The following is a 25,217-nucleotide window of genomic DNA, read 5'->3' as shown; positions in this document are numbered from 1 at the left end:
CCCACTTGTCTTTTAGACTATACCATTTTTTTTTTTTTTTGCAAGGGGGATGGTTAGATAGCTTAGGCTTTCCAATTATAAATGTTTTGGGATATTTTTTTTAATTAATGGTGAAATTAATCTTACATCTTTTTAAATTGCTAGACCTCACAAAAGAGAGATAACCAACTGGTTAGAGCAATTTCCCATAAGGCCAAGTGAAAAACAAACACTTGAAAATCAATACATTTTTGGAAATGCTTGTCCAAGTCTAAAGCGAACAACCAAAGGAAATCCATATGCCCTAGAAGAGATATTTCACAGAATTCTGGAACCACTGATGTAGAAAGTAAAAACTGCACAAAACCACTGTACAAATTATAATGAATTCATCTCGCAAAAACATCATATTTCACCTCAAAAAAAAAAGTTATATATATATATATATATATATATATATATATATATATGTGTGTGTGTGTGTGTGTGTGTGTTATTAATGCTAAGTACAATTACCATTTTTATGCATCACAACATTTTCATCACATTTTAAGCATATTTCCCCCACTCTCATGATTAAGATAATGCAAACAAATCTCATCCTCATTATTGCATAATAGTATTACTATATTATCAATTGTACTAATTGAAAATATTAAAGTACAAATAATTTTATATTTTATAATTAAATATTTTATGTATTTGTTGTACTACTTTAATTTTTACTGATTTAATTCAAATTATTTTATGATCAATCATTATAAGAAACAGTAAGAAATATGATATTACAGTAATAAGAATCAAATTAGATTCACAAGATTCAGATTCATTCGATTCATTAGATTTTCTTTCTTTCATTTTTTCCTTTTTTTTTTTTTTTTTGATTTTGAGGTGAAATGTAACCTTGTGAGATTTCGTCATGTATCCATCCATCTCTCTGCTCTCTGTTTCCCGGCACGTGCGCCCCAGATGGGAGGCAGTAGCAGGTGTCGTGTTCCTGGCTTGGCTTTTCTCTCTAATTAAGGCATCACAACCTCCCACTACACCCTCCACTCAATACTCTAGCCTGCAGAGCCCGAAGGGAGGGAAAAAACAGCGCACGAGAGGGAAACTAGAGACTGAGGAGGGAATCCTGATGGATAAGGAGGGAAAACCAATAAAGTTCAGTATTACAGGCTGATTTTTTATTTTTTGTGCATGTGTGTGTGTGTGTGTATGCGAGGTTGAAATGACTTTGCTATATTCTAACTAAAACTCTTCTCTTAATTTTTGTGATTCTTTTACAACTATTATACTTTCAGTTTTATGTCACCAAATTTAATCGACAGATTACATAGAATTAGTTCATATTAATTATATTTGCACAACAGCAAACAAGCAAAATACAATAAACAAACATAAACCACAAAAAAAAAAATTTCTAACACATCCTGTGAAGTTGGATTCACTTCTGTTTGATTGATTTTACTGAGAATGTATTGAATGTTTGTGAATCAATAGATTGCAGCTGCATTTGCTTGACACAAATCTGCACTCCTAGAATTTTCCGCCGGCTTCTTACCATGACATTGTCGTTCATGTCTCTCATGTGGTAGACGTCCATGCAGACTTCGGCGCGGTTGCTGGGCAGGCTGCTGGAAGCCCGGTCTCCTGAGTGTCCCGCCTGAGGAAGCTCAAAATATGTGCTGTCCGGCTCCCTGTAACAAGACACAGAGACCGTACGGCAATCAGAAAGGATTATATAAGCAGGTCCAGTTTATATTAAAAGGTCATGTAAAAGATTTCCCATAGTGTGTCTGTTATTATTTTTTTGTACCTGTAATTCAAAGAAAACAAATTGTAGTTTATCTCGAAATAGTACATATTAATTGTTACTAATATCAAAACGTGCTGCTGATATTACAGACATTGAATGATAAATGTTACCAGACATATGACTAAGGGATAATCTGGGTTTGTTTCTGGATGTCACGTGTTTTGGTTGTGTGTCCTAGTTTTCAGTTCTTTTTTTTATTTTTATGTTTTGATCATTTTTTATATGATTTATCGCACCTGTTATTAATTTTGTTGATTGGTTTGTCTGTGTATTTAAAGTCCCCCTGTGGTAAAAATCAAGTTTTTAATGTTGTTTATATGTCTATGGTGTTTTTAATGTGCTTTAAGACAAACCATGTGCAAAAAAAAACCCCACCATTGCGGAGTATTTTCTCCTTAAAACTCCAGTCAACCAAATACAGTTTTAAAAACGCAGTTTGAAATCGCCGGTGTTTCTTACGTCACAAACTAACTTGTAACCGATCAACGTGCGGGCGGGCTTTAGCATTTTATTACCGCTCTGAATCAGGGGAGTCTCAAGAGAAGCCGATTATTTATTTATTTATTTATTTTTTCTTTGATATGAAAAATCGGGTACATTTAGCAATATAGTGGGTGAATCATGCATATGATGTATATTACGATGTTATGATGAACTATATGCCTTTCTCCACTGACGTTCTGATGTTCAAAGCGAGGCTGATTTTTAAAAGGCAGCTGTCTGACATTAGCAACACATTATTAGCTGTTTGATAACGTAATCAAGCAAAAGGCTAATCATATTAATTACCGTTATGTGTCTGTTGCGATACCATTGTGCAGCGTTTACTTCAGTAAGTTAGTCGAGTGAATCTCTGAGCCGGCATGAGTGAGTGGAGGCGGGGCTAATTAGCATATTCATGTATTCGCATATACTAAATGAAGCAAGACTGTAGTTACATACAAGCTATTTTAAGGCATGAAGAAATGTTTTTCACAGAAAGAAAAAAAAACATTTAAATATGTAATTTTGTCATCAAAGATGAGTTTTAAGGGATATAATTATTGCTAGGGGGACTTTAAGCTCTGGGTTTCTTTCTGTTCGTTGTCTGTTATTCGTCATAATTGGTTGTTCTGTTCTTGCTTTTCAAGTGTTCTGAGTATTTTGTTGTGAGTTTTGTTAATAAATCGGATACAGCTGCATCCAGACCGAAAGCTTACAATGTTGGGGAAAGTTACTTTTAAAAGTAATGCATTACAATATTGAGTTACTCCCTAAAAAAGTACCTGATTGTGTAACTTAGTTACTTTTTATGGAAAGTAATGTGTTGCGTTACTTTTTCTCACCTGGGCTGGGCTTGCTTGTTTACTTTTTAATGGTAAACAAAAGTTCTATTTTTGGAAAATGTAAGGAAATGCAAATTCACGCCTGTAGAGTAGAGGGCGCAGCTCAAACAAACCTTTCAGCTGCGCTGCCATTCTGGATTGTAGAAGAATAGGACGCAGGAGAAGAAAGTTCAACACTTTTACTTCAGCAATAAAAACAAAATGAAACACAAATGTTTAAGTTTAAGTCATTTTGCTTATTAGTATGGTTGATTTGGATCATCAAAGGTCAGCAGCGAAGACATTGGTTAATAAAGTGAGATTAAATACATAAAGTATATTTGTGTAATTTAACATTTTTAATTATTACAGGTTTGCATAATATTCTGAGTTTGCATTTCACTGTTTGAGGAATACTGAATCTGTTTTTGTGCAAGATGAGTAAATGCATGCTCACATTGCATGGGGACAGGAGAAGTGTCTGTCAATAAAGGGGAAAACAAAGTAACTTGCCTTACTTATTTGAAAAAGTAGCTCAGATATATGTGTGTGTATATATATATATATATATATATATATATAGTAAATTTAAACGTAATGTGTTACTTTAGTTACTTGAAAAAAGTAATCTGATTAAGTAGCTTACATTATTTGTAATATGTTTCCCCCCAACACAACAAAAATGCATGTAACTACCGGTTAAACTCACAGGGTACTCCACAAATGTTCAAAGGTTGTACCCTCATCAGCGGTGGATGACTGGGACATTTTGGATGTTGAACAATCCACCGCAGGGCAGATCACACTGAAAACCACAGTTACAAGTCAGTTACATACAGTATACATGCAACTGAAACTAGTGAAATATGCAATATAGCGTACACTTCTTAAGTACGCTGAAAAAAAGTGGTCATCTGAAAATAACATCTAAATTAACTGGTTTTATTCAAGTCAAAATTATTATTAATATTGCTGAAACAACCTAAATTCATTAAGTTATGACAAGAAAACAAATAAAACAGTTTTTAAGGTAACAAATTTTGCATGTCACTGCAATTTTATATTATACAGTGAAGTATATTTTTGTCTGGACAGGATCTTGACTGAAAGAATCACCATCCACTTTTTTGTATGTGGAAAAAACATTTTGTGTTACATGAAAAAAAGGAGGTTTGAAATGGCATGAGGGTGAATAAATTATTACAGAATCTTGATTGAAATTGGTCTGAATACTTTTTAAAAAATGGTTAACATTTAACATTATAGTTCTACAAATTATATTTAATACCTATATAATGATTATACATTTTAATCACAATCGTTATGCATTAATGGACCCAGTAATTTTCTAATGGACCCCTATTAAAGGAGCACACTATAACTGCTCTGAACTCATGCTCTGTAAAATAACTGAATCACTGTGTAGAAATTGAACACACACACACAGGATTCGATTTTAAAGTAATTTCCACCCTGCTGGCCAATGCATCTTCTGAGTTTGAATCCCAGCAGAATTTGAGGCTGGATGCACAGATTCAGAATAAAGATGCCAGGCTTGACGTGTCCAAACCTGCCTGGCACTGCTCCACAGTGACCACATACTTCCTCCATCATATTACTCACAGGAAATGAAGGCTAGAAGAGTGTATCCTACCCACACAAGAGCAAGTCAACACAGAAAGTGAGTCTGTTGCAGTTTTGGACCATCAAAACGGTAACATAACACACCCAATAGAAAAATCTCAAATTTCATAGACAACTAAGATCAGCAGGTTAGTTTATGCCATTTAATTAGCAATATTGGTCATGATTTTTGCAATCAACTTATTTTATACTCATAGCCGCATTAGCCTAATACTTTTTTTTTTTTAAGAAAAATGGAAGAACACCCATAAATATTTATTATTACAAAAAATATCAGCATCCCTTATACTGCAGATGATATTTAAAGTAATTATTTTAAACATGATTCATTTCACGCATGTTCATGTAAATTAGATAAATTTGAAGATGCTATTCATATATATAAAACACAATGCTATTCTTCTTTGATACACTGTTGTTTCCACATACAGTGGGTTTAAACTGAAAAAAAAATATATATATATATATATATATTTTTTTTTTTTTTTTTTTTTTTCAGGACAAAGCATTTTAAAATGGTGTATTCACCTTTCAATCAATCAATCAATCAATAAAAGTCCTTTTTTTTTTTTTACTTCAGTGAATATTTCTCATTTATATAAAAAATTCAATTTCGGTATGGGCTAAAAAAGGGACTGAAGATTCCCCAAATTTTTGTCTAGGAAAAGAAATTGTTAATAACTGTTAAACGCACACACACAAAAATGTGAAAGTAAACTTAATCAATTGGATACATTTATAGCACATATGTAGGCTATCTAAAATAACATACTTTTGTTGTGAGAAAAAGGTTTAGCATTTTAGTTAAATACTGACTCTGTGGTTTTATTTTGTTCACTTGTTATAGCAATTACAAAACAAAAATCTGATATTATAATTGTAATTTAGATTAAACGAATAATTTTAATAGATTTTAGAAAGGTTTAAAACCAACGTTCTGCTAGAGAAAACATTTATTTCTATGATGTGACAATTAGCCCGGTCTCCTCTTAATTTAAAAAACAATAGACAGGTAATTAAATCTAAATGTGCTAATTTAAAAAATATAATAACAAAAGAATATTTTTAAATAAACACGTTTTCTCATATCTTAAGTTCCTTCAGGCCTGTTTACTGTTGCTCAACCCGCGTCGCGTCTGTTCCCTCGGTAACGCCGCGTGCAAAAGACGGCCTATTGGAAAAGTGCATAGCCTAAGCCAAATTAATGTTTACTCAAACAAAACTCATTTAAAAAGGACCTCATAAAACCATATTTTGTCCTATAAATGCTTCTTAATATCTGCTTTTTCGGCGAGGATTTTAGTCTACTCTCCCTAATTTCGGATGTAACTATCAACAAATCAATAAATGACACTGTTCTCATTAGTAAAGCAAAGTAAAAAAATAAAAATATTAAAAATAAAAACGAATTGGAATGAGTGGAGGTTTTCGTTTACAAGTCCGAACTCTGTAGTTTTACGAACGAGGCAACATCGTGTTTACTAATTTTGACCTGTATTCCCGTGGTAGCTGCCACCTGGAGAGGAGTTAAAGCTCTGCCAGCAATTATACACACACAACAGGGATTCAAGCGGAGAATTGAATTATCACTTGACAAAGGCCTTGTATTTTAGAACTAATGAAGCTGTATCTTACCGATGTTCATACCGAACAGCCCCCAAAAAAATGTATCAGCCATAGTGAGCACACGGAGAAGTAGCTTATTCTTCACCGGTTAATGCGTCATGGACAAAAAGTGCAAAATTCTTCCTTTGCCCCGGTTAATTTCAGGCCGGATTTCAAAACATAGCATATATTAAAACAGAATATCCTAAAATGCATTGGACATTTTGCGAAAATATTCATAAAGACAGCAAACTCCTTCGAGCGACCATTACTCTATTCAGCGCAGTATCTGGACTAATACAGCAGCAGCCTTGACAACGAATTACCTACACAAAAGCCGTCACACATCTCATTTACCTCTTGCATTACACTGCTTGCTGTTTAATTAAAATGCATTAAATTATATATAAATAAAAAAAAATGCTGTTGTTTTAAACCATGTCAAAACTCAACGGTTGGGTTTAAAATGTAGCCTAATTAAAAGAAAAAATAAACCAACGGTCAGGTTTGTCCATATTTGACTCAAACATGGGTTGAAACAACCCAGCATTTTTTTATTTATTAATATTTGGTCTTTTTAATGTATTTATTTTATTTTATTTGCCGTCTAGGCCATTGTTTGGAAATAATATTGAATATTATTAGTCCATATTTGACCCAACCATGGGTAGAAACAATCATTTTTAAAGTTCATATATAATATAACATAACATATTATAACATAATATAATATATCTGTAAAACTAAGCTAGTAGGCTAGATAAACAGAAACGGATAACAGTGGCTTGTGAAAAAAACAAAATCGCTCTCTACAGAAATTCATGTTTCTTATCAAGCATAAGCTTTAGTCTACTGTATTACATGTTGACAGACATTTATCATAGTGAACTCTGACCACTGCATCACCTTTGTAGGACACTCATCGATTTTTCTAACTGATAGACAAAAAGGAAGATATTAAATCGCAACAGTAGCCTACACTCATTGTTCTGTTTTGTTTTATAGTTAAATTTAAAAAAAAAAAAAAATTAGGTTAACGTTACATAAGGGGACAAATAAATCGATCAACGGGGTGAATTAAACATATTTATGCATTTTAGCATTAAATATAACGTTAAAGAATTCGAATGCTACTTTTTAACACAAATCTAGTTTATAAGAGGCTATTGAATTGGATGATGAAAACATGAGGAGATCTTACTGCGTTCACTTAAAGTGGGTGGGTTTAAATGCTCACCTTCAGAAATGCGAGCGCTCAATACTTCCCATACAAAACGAAGAGTTCAAACGAACCACAAATACTATATTTATAATAGATTTACTTACCAAGCAAGTTATCTGTGGCTTGGAACAAACGATGTTCTTACTCTGGATCCCCAAAATCACTTTCCTTGACCTGCAGCTGACCCTTGTAAACTACAGCCTTGTCATGAAGCAAATGAGCTCCGAATTAAGCCATTGAACAACAGAACGCAACTTGAATCATTCCCTTTAGTTAAAAAAGCAAGATGAGAGAGAGAGGCAGATGAGGCTGATTATGCAGGTATAGCCTATAGGGTAAATAGGCTCGCGGAGTGTGAGTGCACTTGGCTGTGGAGGGTTGGGTTGGGGGAATTGGAGGGGGACGGGAGGAGGCGTTAGCCGCCGTTTGGGCTCACACGAGCGGGAAACACTAATATCAAACGAATAGGTCGCTAAAATGCCATTAAAGATTGACGTTTACATTCTCACTTAAATATGTGTGCGTAAGATGCGACAGTCTTCTAGAAAGACTTCAACTGTCCCTAACAAAATCGTAGACAACGGCGATTTAAATTCCCTGCCTCTCCTGACAGCATAAATTAACACGTTTTAGCATTTGCTTTACGGTAATTATTAAGTCATTCAAAGCAATCAAGTCATACAACTACTCAGTATGATCTCTGTAAGCCATATTTATTGTTAATTCTAGTGCATACTATAAAATAGACAAGATGAAACACCATTTCCCACAATTCCACTGCGACGCCGCAAATAAAGCTGATTGGCTGTCAGCGCAGCACAAATGACGTTTCAGAATACGTCACTTCCGAAACATTAAGAGATTCGGTTGAGACCTCTTAGCGCTCCTTGGCTGAGACAGTTGATTCTCATGAGTGTCTTTTTGTTTTTATCCTGCAAAGGTCTCTAATAACTGACCAATAAACTCTTCGGATCAGTTCTTACAAAACTCTGAAAGGTAAATTGTTAAAACGCACATAGCGAGTCTTCTGTTAACTTAGTCGTTAGACGTGTAACCAGTGTTTAACTTTAGTAAGCAAACAGATACTGAGCCGTTAACGTTTCCTAAAGCCTGACAAAGGAGAATTTATTGATTATTGTGCTAGTCGTTTCTAAATATTGAACATCATTACAAGTTAATCAATATATTCATATCGGTAGTAAACTCAGGATTTGTCATGATCGAAAAGTAAGAATAGGTTTTGTCTTAAATTTTATATTTAAAGCACAACCTGCCTACCAGTCTACTGGGCGAATCTCATGAATTACTAGGCTGTATTTAGCACAAAGCAACAACATTGGAAAAGAAAAATTTCATTGTGACATTTTCATCTTTGTTGAGTCCCCTCCCTCCTCCCAATTGTTAATAAAAATATAATTTGCATTACTGTACAGTGAAAAAAACATACTAATTATAGTTTTAATGCATAATGGTATTATTCATAATTTAACTTTAAAGTATGTATGCAATAATGCTATTATTTGTAGTACAGTTAAAATATGTAGATACACTGCCTTTCTGTTGATTATTGTGATTACTGATTATAATAAAATGTCTGTCTGGACAGGTGATTGATGTTAGATTATAAATAATTAATATAGTTTAGTAATGAGAATCTGATAAGAATCAATCACCATTGGGAGTAATGACAATTTCAAATAAAAGTAAAAACTAAAAAGTTCTCTAAATAGTATTTTTTTACTAAATGTACTATGTTTACTTTATTTGATTAGATTTTTGGTGAAGAGGTGAGGTCTTTTAAACTAGGTTTTGGCACAGTCTTTGTGCCTCTGTGTGCAAACTTAACATTTGGGTAGTATGTTACTGTCAGCATTTTAAAGTATGCAACAACACAGTAGTCAATATATTAATATTTAATTTATAGTTACATTTTCATATTTGTATTTCCAGTCACAGAGTAATCATTAATTTATTGTTGTTTCCATTAGCATGAATTTCTCAGAGGTCTTCAAGCAGTCCAATCAATTGTGCAAAGTTTCTCCTGATGGGAAATATTTGGTAAAGTTGTTTATCTTACAGCCGTCAACATTATCAGATGATAAATCGAAATTGACTATGATCAGAATAGCATAACACCATACTGATCTCTCTGTTTCTTGTTAATCACCACTTTTTAATTTGGGCTTGTAGGCCACCTGTGTCCAGTACCGCCTGGTGGTCCGTGATATCAACACCCTTCAGATCGTGCACCTGTACACATGCCTGGACCAAGTGATGCACATGGAGTGGTCCTCTGACTCCCTCTTCATCCTTTGTGCCATGTACAAAAGAGGCCTAGTGCAGGTATGTCTAATTGCCAATTGACCTATGGCTAAGCCACGCCCCCAAACGCGATGAGCCAATCACAATGCGCATAGCTAACCCAATACACTTGGACATTCTCTGCTTCCACGTCCATTGAAATGCATTGCAGTTAGTCAGTTTTCATTTATTTTTATTTTTTTCCTGTCATTTTTGCTTTTAAACAGCGTGTGTGTGTGTGATTTTGGTTGGGTGACAGTTGTAGGTTACAGTTTGACAAGAGTTTACAGTTTGACAAAAGCACAATGTTGTGTTTTACACAAATATAAGTAGGCTAAACACTTTGCAGTTTTAATGATGTCCTGTATGAACAAAATGGATTATGTTTTTGTTTCCACTGTTCGATCGCGCCCGCGCCTCTCGCTCTCTGACACACACACACACACATTCCAGCATTGCAATCTTGACATCGCAGCCTGTTCATTATGCTGTGTTCACACCAAACGCGAATAGAGCGTCAAATTTGCGCGTATCGCGTCTAGTTCGACGCTTGAACATTTTGAATCCATTCGCGCGTATAAAGCAAGCGTTTGAAGCGAAATAGCACCGTTTTAACGTTTACACTGTGAACTGTAAATCTTTGTCTGGAGCTGAAGCTTATCGACCTTCTCAACAATAAAATGATTAATATAACCCTCCAATGCATACTAGTTAAGGCCCCTTTGGTGACTTCGAGATGATATATAATCTTTCTGTCTCCAAAAATCATCAATTGCCTCCTGTGAAATGTCTCCTACTGTGACAGCTACCATAGCGCCTGTTTGTCCGAGTGAGTGGAGGGGGCGTGGCTTAGCCATAGGTCAATTGCATTTGTTGATGCACTTTTACCTTTACTTTTCAGTCTGGGGATGTTCAGTGTTTATCCAGAATGTAATATCACACCTTTCCTAGAGCTGTGCGATTCAGGATAAAGGATTTGTTTTGTTTAAAATAGACGTCACGATCCTCCCACGATTCTGAATACACATCTGTATGAAATAACATGTAATTTGCTAGAGGAACAAAATTTTAATTGCTGCAGTCTATTTAAAAAGAAATGTTTAGTCAATTTGAATTGTTTTTTAAAAATCAGTTTGAGTGAATGATTCAATGACTCACTCATAAAGACTTTGTTTGTTTCATTTCATTACTGGATGAATCAAGTGGAAATCGCCCCCCATACCCTTAAATAGAGCTAACCCTAACCATAGTGGTTGTTATCGAGTGCAATCATTCAATCCCATAATGCACCACAATAACAAGTGTACAACTTAAAAATGCTGCCTTCGGAGGATGCAATCCAAGGTAGGAAGGCATCAAGGCACGTCCGAATCCAATGTTAGCTTCGCTTCCTGTCTCCTGAGATACCTTCACTTCTGATGTCATTTCTAGCGGTGAAATTACTATTGTAGTAATTAAATATTCACTTAGTTTTCACCAAAGCTCGCAGTATTTTACAGTTGATCATTAAACCATTACTCTGCCTCAGAAGTCTTTCTGAAATCAGTTTCGTGAGGTACTTTCGTGCTCAAACTCTGCATTCAAAGTCATTGCCTGATTAGGACAGCGAGGCAACAAGTAAGCAACTTACTTTTTCCGACTCAGCCCGTACACTCAATGACTAGAGAATACCCATAATGCACTGTGAGGGTCGTTCCGAATAAATTCCCAAGTCTCGCCAGAGGATGGCGCCTGCAGCTGAATCATCCATTTATCCAGCAATGTAGGGAATAGTGAATGAACACAGCTAGTGTTTTTGAACAAATCTCTTGAATGAATGATTCAATGACAGATATTTTTAAACAGTCACTTGTCGCCAAGTGTTGCTGGCGTAACAAGGTAGTTGTACGATCTTTATTTGAAGCATCAAGTTACTTTCAAAAGGTAATTTACTCTATTTTGATCGCTTCCGTAGACATCAGTGTTTATATATGAACTATAAACTTTTATCCCAGTACTTTCTTTTTCAATTATTGTAGCACAGAAATAATTATACTATGTGGTTGAAAAGGCTGTTTGTGAAGCGGTTTCATGACAACTGCTCTCTCTGGATCAGCAGAAGCTCAAGCGCAGATTCAAATGTTCGCTGTACTTCTAAAAGTTAAATAGACATAGCAGAATTGTGATTTAGGAATACGATCGCATGTGTGTTTGAATCAAGATGGGGATCTTTTAAAACAAGACAAATTTGAGGTCTCATTCACATCTGTTGCACAAATGGTACAATTTTAAACCTTTTTTTTAAAAGAGTTTGTTCAGTAACCCTTGCTTCAGCCTAATAACCCCTCTAAGAAATTGTAAGTATTAGGTTATACGTTAATTTTCACTTTTTCAACAATTAGATACAATTTCTCTATAGTTTAATTTACACAGTAAATTACCTTACCTTTGTAAGGGAAGCCAGTGCCAGTCTTTCATGTTGAGCTATTCAACAGGACAACAGGACTCAAATATGTTTGTTAGTGAAGGGCCTTTGTGTTTCTCTCTATTCGCTCTCAGGTATGGTCTCTAGAGCAGCCGGACTGGCATTGTAAGATAGACGAGGGTTCGATTGGACTAGTTTCGTCACGCTGGAGTCCTGACGGGCGACACATACTCAACACCACTGAGTTCAATGTAAGTATGGCGGTAGGAGGAGTCAGTTCTGCACCGTGTCAACTGTTGCTGCCCATAAACGAAGACCTGAAAATAACAGACTGTCCATGGACTGAGTTCAACTCTGTTGATTCATTCTGTGGGGTCACAGTCAGAATACTCTGTTCTTCTGAAAATGACTTCTTATGGTCTGGTTAATAGCAAAATACAATAAAAACAAAAAAATAATACCACCATATTTTGGACCAATAGCACTAGGTGCAAAATATCATGGTATTTTTTGTTAATGTTTTTATCTACATGAATAAAAAATGGCCATGTTCACTATTGCGCAAACATTTGGGGTTGGTAAGATTAAAGAAGTCTCTTTTGCTCATTAAGTCTGCATTCATTTTTGCTCAAAAATACAGTAAAACAATAATATTGTGAAACTTCATAATTAATAATTCTTCAAAAATTCATAATTAATTAATTCTACTCCAGTCTTCAGTCACATGATCTTTCTAAAATCATTTTGTGCTCAAGAAACATTTCTTCTCATTGAATAGAAATTCCAAAAAAACCTAAATATTTTTATTTTTGAAATATAAATATTTTGTAATATAAATATTACTGTAGTATAAATGTCTTTACTGTCACTTTTGCATCCTTACTGAATAAAAGTATTAATTTCTTTAATAAAAAACCTTACTGAACCCAAACTATTAAACGGTAGTGTATTATGAAATCTCAGTGCCACTCTCTTTCTCTCTCTCCTTCTCTCTTTCTCTCTGTCTGTCTGGATTACACTTGGGCTGAGTGCCGCAGTAGTCGTCTGTCGCCTAAACTTGATTCCAAGAATTACTGACAGGTGTTGAGATGATGGACAGCTGTGTGTGTGTGTGTGTGTTCACCAATTCACTTGGAATGAAGTGTCTGTCTGTCTGTCTGTCTGGAATTCTTGCTGTTTGTCTAGAGTGTGTGAGGGTGAATGATGACTGGACACTTGTCTGTTGTCTTCCGTCTGACGTCTCTGTTACAGGCTTCCATAAATAATCAGTACACTGTCTGTTTAAACAACAGCACATGCAGTGTTTATGAAAGTAATTTTGCAACGGTCAAATTTAAAGCAAAGTTGTGTGAGGCAATGGTACATATTCATGGCTGTTTGTTTGAAAATTGTACAAAGACTGAAATCACAGACAATTCAAGTCAGCTTGCTTCTCTAGGGTGCCACCTAAAGGATTCCAACTGAACAATATAAAGGTGGCAAGTACATACTAGATTTCTAATACGGTATCTGCTGCTGGCATCAGTAGACTTTGAGTAGAGCTTTGTTGTTCACGCCAGGCCAGTTTACTGAATTATGACAGAATGATCATTTTTGGGTGAACTATCCCTTTAAGTTGTTGGACTGTTCTTAGACTAAAGACATTCGTATGGCTATAGAAGATTTGTAATTATGCACAGGTTGCATGGACCACTTTTTTTTTTAGGGGTTCAAGCGCGTAGCGCTGAAACGCTATTGTAATTGTTAAATTTTCCTAGGATCAGCGTTCTCCCCTAAAAGTGATCGGGCTGACCAAACCATAAGTCGGTAGTACTCACACCATATACAACGACACCAAGACTCAACCCGATCAGCCCGACAGGCGCGCTACAGCAGTGGAAATTACGAAATCGCTCATTCGCATGCCTCGGCTTCGATCGTCACCCTGGCAAATTTTTTATGGGTATTTTGGATTTTTTTGAAAAACCTACTTAATTTTTTGGTCCAATCGTAACCAAACCAGTGCAGCAAGATTCTCTGGAGTCTGATTGTCAATTTATAAAAAAAGTTGAAATTTACATTCACGGTCGCTAAGGGCCGCCAAAAATGTTTAAGTGGGAGGAGCCACTTTTACTAAAATGGCTATAACTCGTGAACTGTATGAGATATTTTCACCAAACTCGGTGCACATACTGTATGTAAGAGCTCATTCTATGGTCATGTGGAAAAGCATGCGGCGATTGGCCACTTGATGGCGCTATAACATGGAAAAAAACATCAAAATGGCTATAACTACGCAACCCTACGTCTGATTGATTTGAAAATTGGAATGCGGTTTCTTCGGCCAAAGGTGCCAAGACTGCCTTTGAGGACATTTGTGTATCTCGAAAAAAGTGGTAGATGGTTGGCCAATGGAGTTTGAGCAGTTATTAGACAGGAGGCCGATCGGAACAAAACTCGCTGGGGCTGTTTGACTCACGGCCCTAGAGGCCTGTGAGAAATTAGAAAGAAATCGGCCACCGATTTGTAAATCGTGCGTAAAGTTTACATTCAACTTTAACAACTTTGCCTCTACTTCCACTGTTAAAAATTGTTTGGACTTTGGATAGCTATAGCTCGGTCATTTTGAAAATAGGGGTGGCAAGGTCTAACCAAAAGCCTATCATTCCTAGACGGAAACTCAGATCTTTGCATCATTAGGTGAGTACATGCGGCACATAATTCTAAAGAAGCATGCAAGCTTTTATGGAGATCGACCCATACGTGGGACTATAACTGTTAAAAAGGTGTACAAATTCTGTATTTCTATGGTATATTCCATGAAATGGCTGAAAATGGCCCTCTTCCTGCCTGATTTGCGTAGTACTTCACGAAATTGGGTGTGCACGTCACATCATTCTAAAGAAGCATGGAAACTTTTATGGACATTGGGCCGTAGGTGCCACTTGAACTGTTATAAAGGGAAAAAAACGCTATATTTTCCTATGCTAAATTACATTTAAATTACTGAAATATGGTCTGCTCTACGTAGAACTTCACGAAATTAGGTGAGCATATACGCCATATGATTCTAAAGAAGCATACAAACAATACAATTTTACAGAGATCAGGCTTTAAAAGGCAAAGAAACACTATTTCAGTGATAAATGGCCTGAAAGTGCAAAAAGTGGTCTTTTTCCTCTCTGATGTATGTGTTTACAGACTTTATAAAAGTATATTGTAAATTGCCTGTATTGGCTGTAATTATTCTTTTCCATCTATGATCAAAGTGGTTCCATGCTTGCTAATTTAAACATAATATCTTTTTACACAAGTCCTTAAAGCGCTTGAACCCCAATAATTGCTGCTAGCAGCCATATTTTCTTTTTAATGGGGATTTTCTGGTGCTTACAGGGATAGTTCACCCAAAAATTAAAATCATTTTATAATTTACTCACCTTCAAGCCATTCTAGGTGTATATGACTTTCTTCTTCTTTCAGCCAAACACAAGTTATATTAAAAAATATCCTGACTCTTTTATGATGGGAGCGAGTAGCGCCTGAGATTTTGAAGCCCAAAAAAGTGAATCCATCCATCATAAAAGTAATCCATAGTAAGTAATCCAGTAATCCACTCCATGTGGTTAATAAAGGCCTTCTAAAGAAAAGTGACGCGTTTTTGTAAGAAAAATATCCATATTATTCATAACAGACGCCTCTCGCGGTTCAAACAAACAGAGCTGGGCAACAAACTCAAGCTCCTCCATCATTTCTCTTTGAAAATTAAACATTTTTGACTTTTTAAATTCGTGACCGGTGTTTTGTTTTGCTCTATCGTCTGCGCTTCTGCGTTCATCAATGCGTCATGCCTCAGGTCAGAGGTCACTCTTCCGCCGGAACTAGACTCGCATACGGCCGTTACCGAAAGCCAATGATTATAGATTATAAAGTTATAAATATGGATATTTTTCTTACAAAAATGCATTGCTTCGCTTCAAAGGCCTTTATTAATACCCTGGAGACGTATGTCTTACTTTTATGATGGATGCGCTTTTTGGGCTTCAAAATCTCAGGCTCTATTCATGCCCATTATAAAGCTTGGAAGAGTCAGGATATTTTTTTAATATAACTCTGATTGTGTTTGGCTGAAAGAAGAAAGTCATATACATCTAGGATGGTTTGAGGGTGAGTAAATTATGGGATAATTAAAATGTTTGGGTGAACTAACCCTTTAAACTTGTACACCACTGACCTGTGTTTTAATCTTAAGGTTGACAACTTGAAGGTACAAAATGGGTTTGTATCATTAAATTTAAATATTTATGTCCCTATAATTTTTTTGCTTTATCTTCACAGTTGAGAGTCACCGTCTGGTCCCTCTGCACAAAATCCGTATCCTACATCAAGTATCCTAAATCCTGCCAGAAAGGTGAGTGTAAGTGCAGACATGAACTAGTTATACTAGTCAGGGGTATAGCTAGTTTATAAACTGTTTGTGGGAGTGGAGATGTAAGGACAGGGTCACATGAATCATGTGAGAATATTTACCTGTAATATAAGTCTTGTCCCTGGACGTCTACCCAGCGTGAGCTCTCATAGACAGCTGGTAAATGGCACATAGTCCTCGTAACACTCCAGAAGACATTGGGTTCATATAATGCCTTACTGCCATAGATTGTCATTTTCTGGCCAGCAGAGTGTGGATTGAGTTATCCGTCACCCCTGTCGCTGTGGATTGAGCTGTAACCTTCAGATCAGCTGATGGAAAACTTGTGTTGAAAGGTGTTTCTGTGCTAGCATTGTGTTGTCTGTCTACCAGAGTGAATTATGAAAATTTTAGCCATTTATTGTTCGCAGTCATGGGTCAAAGTTATGGATCACAATTCCATTCCTAACATAATTGACCTCCGTCCAGTGTTGGGGAAGCTACGTTGACAATGTAGCTCATGTAAAGTAGTTCAATGACAAACAAGGTACTTTTTAAAAAAGGAGTTTGCTACACCTCAAGCTAACTACACTTGTGTTTTCAGTGTATTTGATCAAAAATACAGCAATATTGTGAAATATTTTTACAATGACTTGTGTATGTTAATATATTTAAAAATGTCATTTATTCCTGTGATGCAAAGCTGAATTTTCAGCATCATTACTCAGTCTTCAGTGTCACGTGACCATTTTAATGATCAAGAAACATATCTGATAGTTATCATGCAGCTGCTTCATATTTTGTGGGAACTAATACAGTTTTCAGGATTCTGTGATAGAATAGAAAGAACAGCATTTATTTGAAATATATTTTTTGTAACAATGTAAACGTCTTTACTCTCACTTTTGATCAATTTAATGTGTCCTTGACTTCTTGCCGAATAAAAATATTAATTTCTTTTTAAAGAATCTTTCTGATCCCAAATTTTTGAATTGCAGTGTAACTGTCAAATTATATATGTTTTTTTGCCATTACAGTTACTGAAACCATGCTTCTACTGTAACAGTAAAAAAGGACAACATAGCTATACTGCGCATTTGTGGTCTGCTTTCCCGATTTAATTTATGATATATCCCATTAATAATTCACTCGAATGCACTAAGAATCTCTTGCTTTTCTCCACAAATCCTCACGTCTCTTTCCAGGTTTGTTTTTACACGAATGCTTTAAAAATTCATTGTCTCCCCTTTTCACTTCTAATCCCTATTAGCAGTGTGTACTGGAATGCTTCTAGAGCTAGTAAATACTAAATTTAATGAACATTTTTGATTAAGGTTATGTTATATTTTACCATACGTACATATATTATACAGTTATATTTTAACAAGTCCGCAATATTGCTGCAGAAATCAAGTTTTTGGTGTTATCCATGGTCTGTTGTTGTACTTTGTTAATGGTTTTACACCTTTAAATTTCCCTTTTAATGTTTGATGGTTGAAGGGTGAGTAGAATAATGTCATCTCATTGTTCACAGTTTTTAAAAATGCTTATTATTGTGTTCACAGAGCGAACATTTAGCTGATTGTTTACAGTTTAACGGAAGTAACTCCCATAATTCGCACAAAGCGTCATGGAGTGTAGGAAATTCTATACTATGCTATACTATGGATACTATAACAGTGCCCCGGTCAGCACTATAGAATATATGGTTGACTATTTAGGCTTTAACTGCATAAATGTGTTTCAGGTATGGACTTCACTGCAGATGGCCGTTATATGGCTCTAGCGGAGAGACGGGAGTGTAAAGACTACATCAGTGTGTTTGTGTGTGATGACTGGCATCTTCTCAGAGTGAGTACAGCTATCAAAGGTAGTATGCAATTGTGTCAAAGCTGTAGCCTGATGGTTAGCATACATGCTCCAGAAAAGTTGAGCAGGAGAAGCAGATGTAGGAGAATACAGCCTGATCTTTCCCACCCTTCTTTCTTCTGAAATCTCCCCTGCCCTTTTGTCTATTGTCTTCATTAGTAAAAGTGGCAAAATATCATTATATCACTTCAGATGAAGATGAATGACTTGATTCTCAAATACTTAAATTAAACATTTCGGTTAACATGAGCAAACAATGAACAATACTTCTACAACATTTATTAATCTTAGATGATGTCAATCTAAACCTTTGCTAATACATTTTTAAGATCAAAAGTTTTATCTGTTAAAATTAATTGATTTATGGCTTTTCAATCTTTGTAATGATTTATTTAGTTAATATTATTTCTTTCTTTTTTTCTTTTCATTTTTATACTGTTTTTCTTATTTTAATTTATTTAAATCAAGTTTTATTTATGTAGTTTTATTTAAATGATTTATGTAGTTTATTTTAATTATTTTAAATTACTTTAATCAAATGGATTTTATTTATGGAGTTATTTATTTTTATTTAAAGCTAATTTTATTTATTTATTTTAATCAAATGTTTTAATTTGTTTTTTTTTTTATTCAAAATGAAATGAAAAATATTTTATTTTAATCTAATGTATAAATTTATTACACTTTTTATAACACTTTATTATTGTAAAGTGTTACTAAACATTCTTATAATGTTTTAAAAGAACTACCCTTTTTTTGGGGGCACAATTATTTTAATATTTACTACTTTTTCGTTAAAAATAAGTATTATTTTATTTTTTATCTCTTTTTGTAAATAACCTTTTTGGGTATTCATGAAAACATAACATTTTTAAATAACTATATATTTTATATTTTATAGTAAATACAGATTGTTTATTTAATTAAAATCAGCATAAAGCCAGTACAATAAATATTTATTAAACTTTACAATTATTGCAAAAACTAAAATTTTTCCATGTTGTCTGTAGCATTTTGAGAGCGAGACTCAAGATCTGGCAGGGCTGGAGTGGTCTCCGAACGGCTGTGTGCTTGCGGTGTGGGACAACAGTCTCGAGGTAAAGAAAATCAATGCTTATGGTCACTAAAGATTTCTTTCACAGATTCTGGTCATTGACCGTACTACATAAGATTTATTATTATTTGTAGCCTGGATGTGCCTTTCTGTGCAGATTTACTCTATATAATTATCAGTTGGACTGATGTACTAATTAGTTGTGAGCGCAATCTACGTCATTTCTACCACAGAATTTTTGTTAAATCCAACCAAACTCAAATTGGAGCTTAATTTTGTTAAGCGCAATAAGCATCAAATACTCTGAACGATTGGTACTCAAACTGTCTGATGCAGACACAGGGGTTTGAATGCCTCTCATCATTGATAAACAGATTTGGACTTTTTATCATTGAAACAATTTATTTTAATAAAATTGTGAAGTATTAACTTATCCAATTAACTCTCCGGTTTCTCTCCGCAGTATAAAATATTGTTATATTCGCTGGATGGCCGACTGTTGTCTTCCTTCAGTGCGTATGAGTGGTCTCTAGGCATAAAGTCTGTCTCGTGGAGTCCCAGCAGCCAGTTCTTGGCTGTTGGCAGCTATGATGAAAAGGTAGGAAATCTATTAAAGTCTATTAAAATCTATTAAAAAATCTATTATCTGTTTAATATTATATAATCTGTATAAAAGAGAGTTTTGATGGGCTTTTTCCATCAGGTTAGGATCCTGAATCACATCACCTGGAAGAAGATCACAGAATTTGAGCATCCAGCCACCATCGTAAACACCAAAGCTGTAGGTGTTTTTCTCCTGAGTGCATGTCTGAGGGGGGGAGGACTGTTATATGAGGGGGGAAACTCTCTACTTTACTTTACAGTGCCTCTATATTGTGGTTTTTTGTTTTGGAGTTCTCCTACAATAGGTTTATATGCATTTTCTCACAGTGTTCGATAAACGATCCGGTCTCTCTAAACCCCTTCTTTCCGAGAGCCTGCTCTGCTCTGATTGGTCAGATGGCTTAGTCTGTTGTGATTGGTCACCCGCTTACAGCGTGAATCAGAAAAGAAACTCCCATTACCATATTTGAATTTTAGCTCCGGAGACTTCCTCAACGCTGTGAAACAAACTGTAACGATGACGTCGATTTTACAGCATTAATTCGAGTCCGAGTCCTCTACCTTTTAAAGTGCATGCAAAGTGGATTTGCTTTGGCAGCACAGAAGACAGTGTCTTCTCAACATGAACAACACGAACCAAACTCTTCCAGGCCTCAGCTACAACTACTGTGTTTGAGTAGATGACGTTCACCGGCAGCCAATGAAGACCATAGGCTGGCATTATGCAAATGTGTTACAAACCTACAAAGGTTCGCACAAGAATTAAGACTGGAATTACTGATGACCCGTTTCAGGCAGTTCAGAAACGGTTCTTTCTTTTGAGCGACAATAACGTATCATGATAGCATTATCATGCATTTTGATCTTTGAAACTTTGCAGACCTTTTACGTTCACAAACAGCTATATTGAATTAATGGTAATATCCAAAAAAGCATCATAGGGGCACTTTAAACAGCACTTTTACAGGCTTAACTCATTGGAAAATGTCTCTGCCTATATTTTTTGCAAAACTTCATAAACATACCTATAACTAGGTGCGGTTGATCGATTAATAAAGACTTATTTTCATGTGCTCCTTGCACAATACTATGTTATGACCTCAAAACACTTTTACCATAGTGCATGATTTGTATCATAATGCATTTTAACATTTGCATCACATAACCAGCTTTATATGTATGACTGTTCTGACATAGTAAACTTGTTTGCAACCAACATAATAAAATGTTGCCAGATTCACGTTCACGGTCATCTGTTTCAGATAAAACTGAACACACTTTTTGTGTGATTTTGAGTTTACATTTTTCTTATTGAAAAAGTCTAAAATGTAAGTAAACTAGAAAAAAATCTGTCTTTTTTTTATAATCGAAAACAGTTTTTTTTTTCTAGGTGGTATTTAAGGAAGTGGAGAAAAGACCTGTTGTGGGCAGTGAAGATCTTTCTATTCATCAGCTGACTGTGGATAATTCCCTATTTAGCACACAGAGCAAGTGTAAGTTTCATTAATCTTGTGTACAGTTCTTGGTAGTTAAACTACAGTATGTTCCTACTGTAAGGAGGGTGTTTGCACTAATATTACCTGCTATGCTGACAGCACTGCCTCGGTGGACTCCAGAGATTTCACTTGGTGGCAGGTCATTAAGAATAAGTAACTATTTCTATTGCTGGACTATTGACGAAGGTCTGCAGATACACTACATAAATCTTATCAACGTCATAGCAATGGAGATCTCATGTTACAATCATACTTAGCCCTCGAACTCTTTACTCTTTTAAAATGATGAGTATGTTGTACTATGTGTAGACAAGCTCTCACATTAACAATGCAAAGCTCTCTCCAGTCCATCTTGAACATTTATTGAAACGTTTTGTCGTGTATTGTAAACTTGAGCAAACTGTACAGGGCTTGACAGACATTAATGCTTGTGGAGTGGGACGAGTGGATTTTTTGAAGGGGCAAGTGAAAGAGAGTTTTACTCGCCCAACCGGACAAGTAGCCCAATTAAAATGTCAAAAACAAAAAAAATGTCTAGGGAATCACCAAAACACGAGAATGACTCTGATTTGATCACATTACATCACTCTGATTTCAGCACACAAAGCAAAACCGACAGTGGAGGTAATGTAATCGTAGCGGTGGCATATTCTATGCTAATTTCACCCTCACGCTCCATCATGGCGATATCGCGAGACAGCTTTTCACCTCGACGAGAAGTCTCCGCACATTTTAATAACGAGATCTCGTCACACCCCTACCTCTGGGTAAATATCACAAATAGGCAGATTTAAATATGCCAGTGCTGATAGAACACTGATGTAAGAATATTGCTTCAGAATAAATTATATTTACAACACAAAAAATAAAAAAATTTCAGGAAAAGCTACTTTTTTTACTTTTAAAGTGAATGACCGATTACTTCTCTGAAGGACAAGCACATATGACAAGGCTTAACATTGAGCCCTGCTGTATATCACATGTAATTTATAAATCAACACCTATTCCGCCACTTGAAGATGTTATATGCTAAGGTTAGTCAATCACAACAAAGACAAATTTCATGGTACAGTACCAAAGATAGCCTTTTTTGGGGGTGGCTATATTACATGTCTATAACATGTCCAGGCTATATTTCAGGCAAAAAATTTTGGGTAATTAACAGAATATATTTGATAGTAAATTCAGTGATTATTTGAAAATTAAAATTAAAACAAAGGTAGTACAACAAATGGTACTAAAGCTTTAGAAATAAAAAATAATCAAATTTATTTTCTATTTTTATTAATACATATATTATACTAGATTCATTGACTTAAGACTATGTAACACTATTATTTTTAGTTGCCTAGATGTGCATTTACAAGATGCAATATATAGGTAATAGAGTGCTGCACTAATTACTTTTTAGTGTACTTCATTTTTTAACCACAGAATTTTTGTTGAAGCAAGCCAATCAGATTGGAGCTTTTTGTAACAATTTTGGACAGCTCTCGTCATTTCTGAGCACAGTAAGCATATATATATATATACTGTTGTTATTGTTAATACTTTATTCTCAGAATTAAAATTTGGGATTTATTATATCGATTTTGGAGTGCATGTTTTTGATGATTGAGAAAATGGTAATAAAAAATCAAGATATGCTGCGTTGGGAGTAATGCATCACAAGTAGCGCAAGTTACGTAATCAGATTACTTTTTTCAAGTCACTAGTAAAGTAAAGCATTACTTTTAAATTTGCAACAAAATATCTGAGTTACTTTTTCAAACAAGTAATGCTTTGTTTTCCTATTTATTGACTGACACCTCTCCTGTACCCATGTTGACAGAAATGGCATTACTTTCCATTAAAAAGTAACTAAGTATGCAATTAGTTACTGTTTTAGGGAGGAACTACTTTCCCCAACATTGAAGATATGACAGTGGTTGGTGTAAGAAACCTACAAAATTGTAAAATATGCTTTAAGCATTAATGCACACAATCTGTTAGCATAAAAGAGGTGGGCAAATACAAATAAACTGTGAAAATAATGCTATTACATTTTGATCAGATAGACTTCAATACCTTGTTTCAGATGAGATCACACAGCTGCCAACCCAGGTGCCAGTAATCAAGCCCGATCCAGACCGTGCCAACCCTAAAATCGGCGTCTCTGCTATGGCTTTCAGTGCTGATAATCGCTACCTTGCTACGAAGAATGGTGAGGCTGTGTGTGTGTGTAGTGGATTCATGAAACAATCATGAGTCCTGAATGTGAACCAAGCAGGGATCCCACCTTTCAACCGATGAATTTCCATCACTTGGATTACTACGTGCAGATTTTTATACATTGATAGATCACAAAGAGCTATTTGTAGTTGTGCATAACTACAAATATATTCACTCAAGGCAAGACACTACAGATGTAACTAATTTACAAAAAGTAACTAATAGATATCACTATACTTTCCCTAGTTGATTAATCACAGTACATTAAGACAGTTGTTTTGCATTACAAGTTTTCTGAAATATTTTGTTCAAATATGAGGCATTATCTAATTAAAAATGCACTAATTTGCATACATTTTCAGAATAGAAATCTGAACATTTAATAGAGCCAGGTTTAAAATTCATTGTTTCATTTTGTCAAAATATTAAAGTTGACGTTTTTTACAGAATGGATTTTGGAAATCTCTTTTAATCACTCCAAAAATCAGAAAAAACTCAGCAGCCAGAATTAATTTTTCACCGTTTTTAGGAGTAAAATGTTCAATACATATCAGGTTAATGTTATATATGGAAGCTTGTTTCCGCCACAGAATAAAACATTTTAAAAGATAATTGCGGCTTTTTATCTCACAATTGCAAGTTTATATCTCGCAATTCTGAGAAAAAAAGATGTAAACTCGCAATTGTGAGAAAAAAGTCAGAACTGCGAGTTTATATCACAAAATTCAGACTTTTTTCTCAGAATTGTGTTTATATCACACAATTCAGACTTTTTTCTCGCAATTGCGAGTTTATATCTCGCAATTATGACTTTATATCACGCAATTCTGAGATAAAAAGTCAGAACTGCGAGATGTAAACTAGCAATTACGAGAAGAAAAGTCCGAATTGTGAGATAAAAAGTCACATTTACCTTTTTAATTTTTTATACTGTGGCGAAAACAAGCTTCCATAGTTAATTGAACAAAGCACCCTGTAAAAACATTTAGAATGTAGAATTTGCTGTATGTAAGGGCTAAAACTGAAACTGAAGTAGAGATTTCAGGCTCAATGCAGGAAAAAAAAAATGAAATAATGAAAAAATGGCCTTTATAAAGTATATATTGTAATTGAAATGTACTGATGCAAACAGATAAAGTGTAATAGAATAAACACATAAATGTATATTTTGGATGTTTTCTTTTCACTAAATTGAACAGTGCCTGAAAAAACTGTGGTTTTGCCTGTAGTGTCTTTCCTTAAAAAGGTTTGACTACTTTTTACGATTTTCTTGATTTCTATTAGTTTTCCAGGCTAGGAGACAATAGTATAATTCACAGAAACGT

At 35.0% G+C, this 25,217-nt stretch overlaps 2 protein-coding genes across 8 annotated transcripts in view; one reads left to right on the top strand and one right to left on the bottom strand.

The window, feature by feature from the left end:
- tp73 (tumor protein p73) overlaps positions 1-7,796 on the bottom strand; it is a 46,358-nt gene extending 38,562 nt beyond the window's left edge. For 2 of the 6 annotated variants that reach the window (XM_079896445.1, XM_079896447.1), the window contains exons 1-4: positions 6,379-6,452; positions 3,809-3,904; positions 3,234-3,302; positions 1,541-1,676 (exon numbers count right to left, since the gene is read on the bottom strand). In XM_079896445.1, the coding sequence (XP_079752571.1) occupies positions 1,541-1,676; positions 3,234-3,302; positions 3,809-3,867 (264 nt within the window). In that variant the 5' untranslated portion in view covers positions 3,868-3,904; positions 6,379-6,452. Of the gene's footprint in view, positions 1-882; positions 1,112-1,540; positions 1,677-3,233; positions 3,303-3,808; positions 3,905-6,378; positions 6,453-7,674 lie in introns of those variants that run through there. The other 4 variants (XM_079896448.1, XM_079896449.1, XM_079896446.1 and 1 more) reach the window with 3 other exon arrangements.
- A 616-nt stretch (positions 7,797-8,412) lies between these two features.
- The window catches only part of wrap73 (WD repeat containing, antisense to TP73), a 20,014-nt gene continuing 3,209 nt past the window's right edge, over positions 8,413-25,217 (top strand). Inside the window, exons 1-11 of one of the 2 annotated variants that reach the window (XM_079896456.1) lie at positions 8,413-8,566; positions 9,559-9,628; positions 9,761-9,913; positions 12,410-12,526; positions 16,590-16,662; positions 18,407-18,510; positions 19,539-19,625; positions 20,046-20,180; positions 20,286-20,363; positions 21,576-21,678; positions 23,759-23,884. In XM_079896456.1, coding sequence (XP_079752582.1) covers positions 9,560-9,628; positions 9,761-9,913; positions 12,410-12,526; positions 16,590-16,662; positions 18,407-18,510; positions 19,539-19,625; positions 20,046-20,180; positions 20,286-20,363; positions 21,576-21,678; positions 23,759-23,884 — 1,045 coding nt within the window. In that variant the 5' untranslated portion in view covers positions 8,413-8,566; position 9,559. The remainder of the gene's footprint in view (positions 8,567-9,558; positions 9,629-9,760; positions 9,914-12,409; positions 12,527-16,589; positions 16,663-18,406; positions 18,511-19,538; positions 19,626-20,045; positions 20,181-20,285; positions 20,364-21,575; positions 21,679-23,758; positions 23,885-25,217) is intronic. The other variant, XM_079896457.1, reaches the window with a different exon arrangement.

Source organism: Squalius cephalus (genome assembly GCF_949319135.1).
Source record: "Squalius cephalus genome assembly, chromosome: 16".
In the NCBI taxonomy this organism is placed as follows: Eukaryota; Metazoa; Chordata; class Actinopteri; order Cypriniformes; family Leuciscidae; genus Squalius; species Squalius cephalus.
Note: the sequence above shows the minus strand (reverse complement) of the source record. Positions and strands in the feature narration are given on the sequence as shown.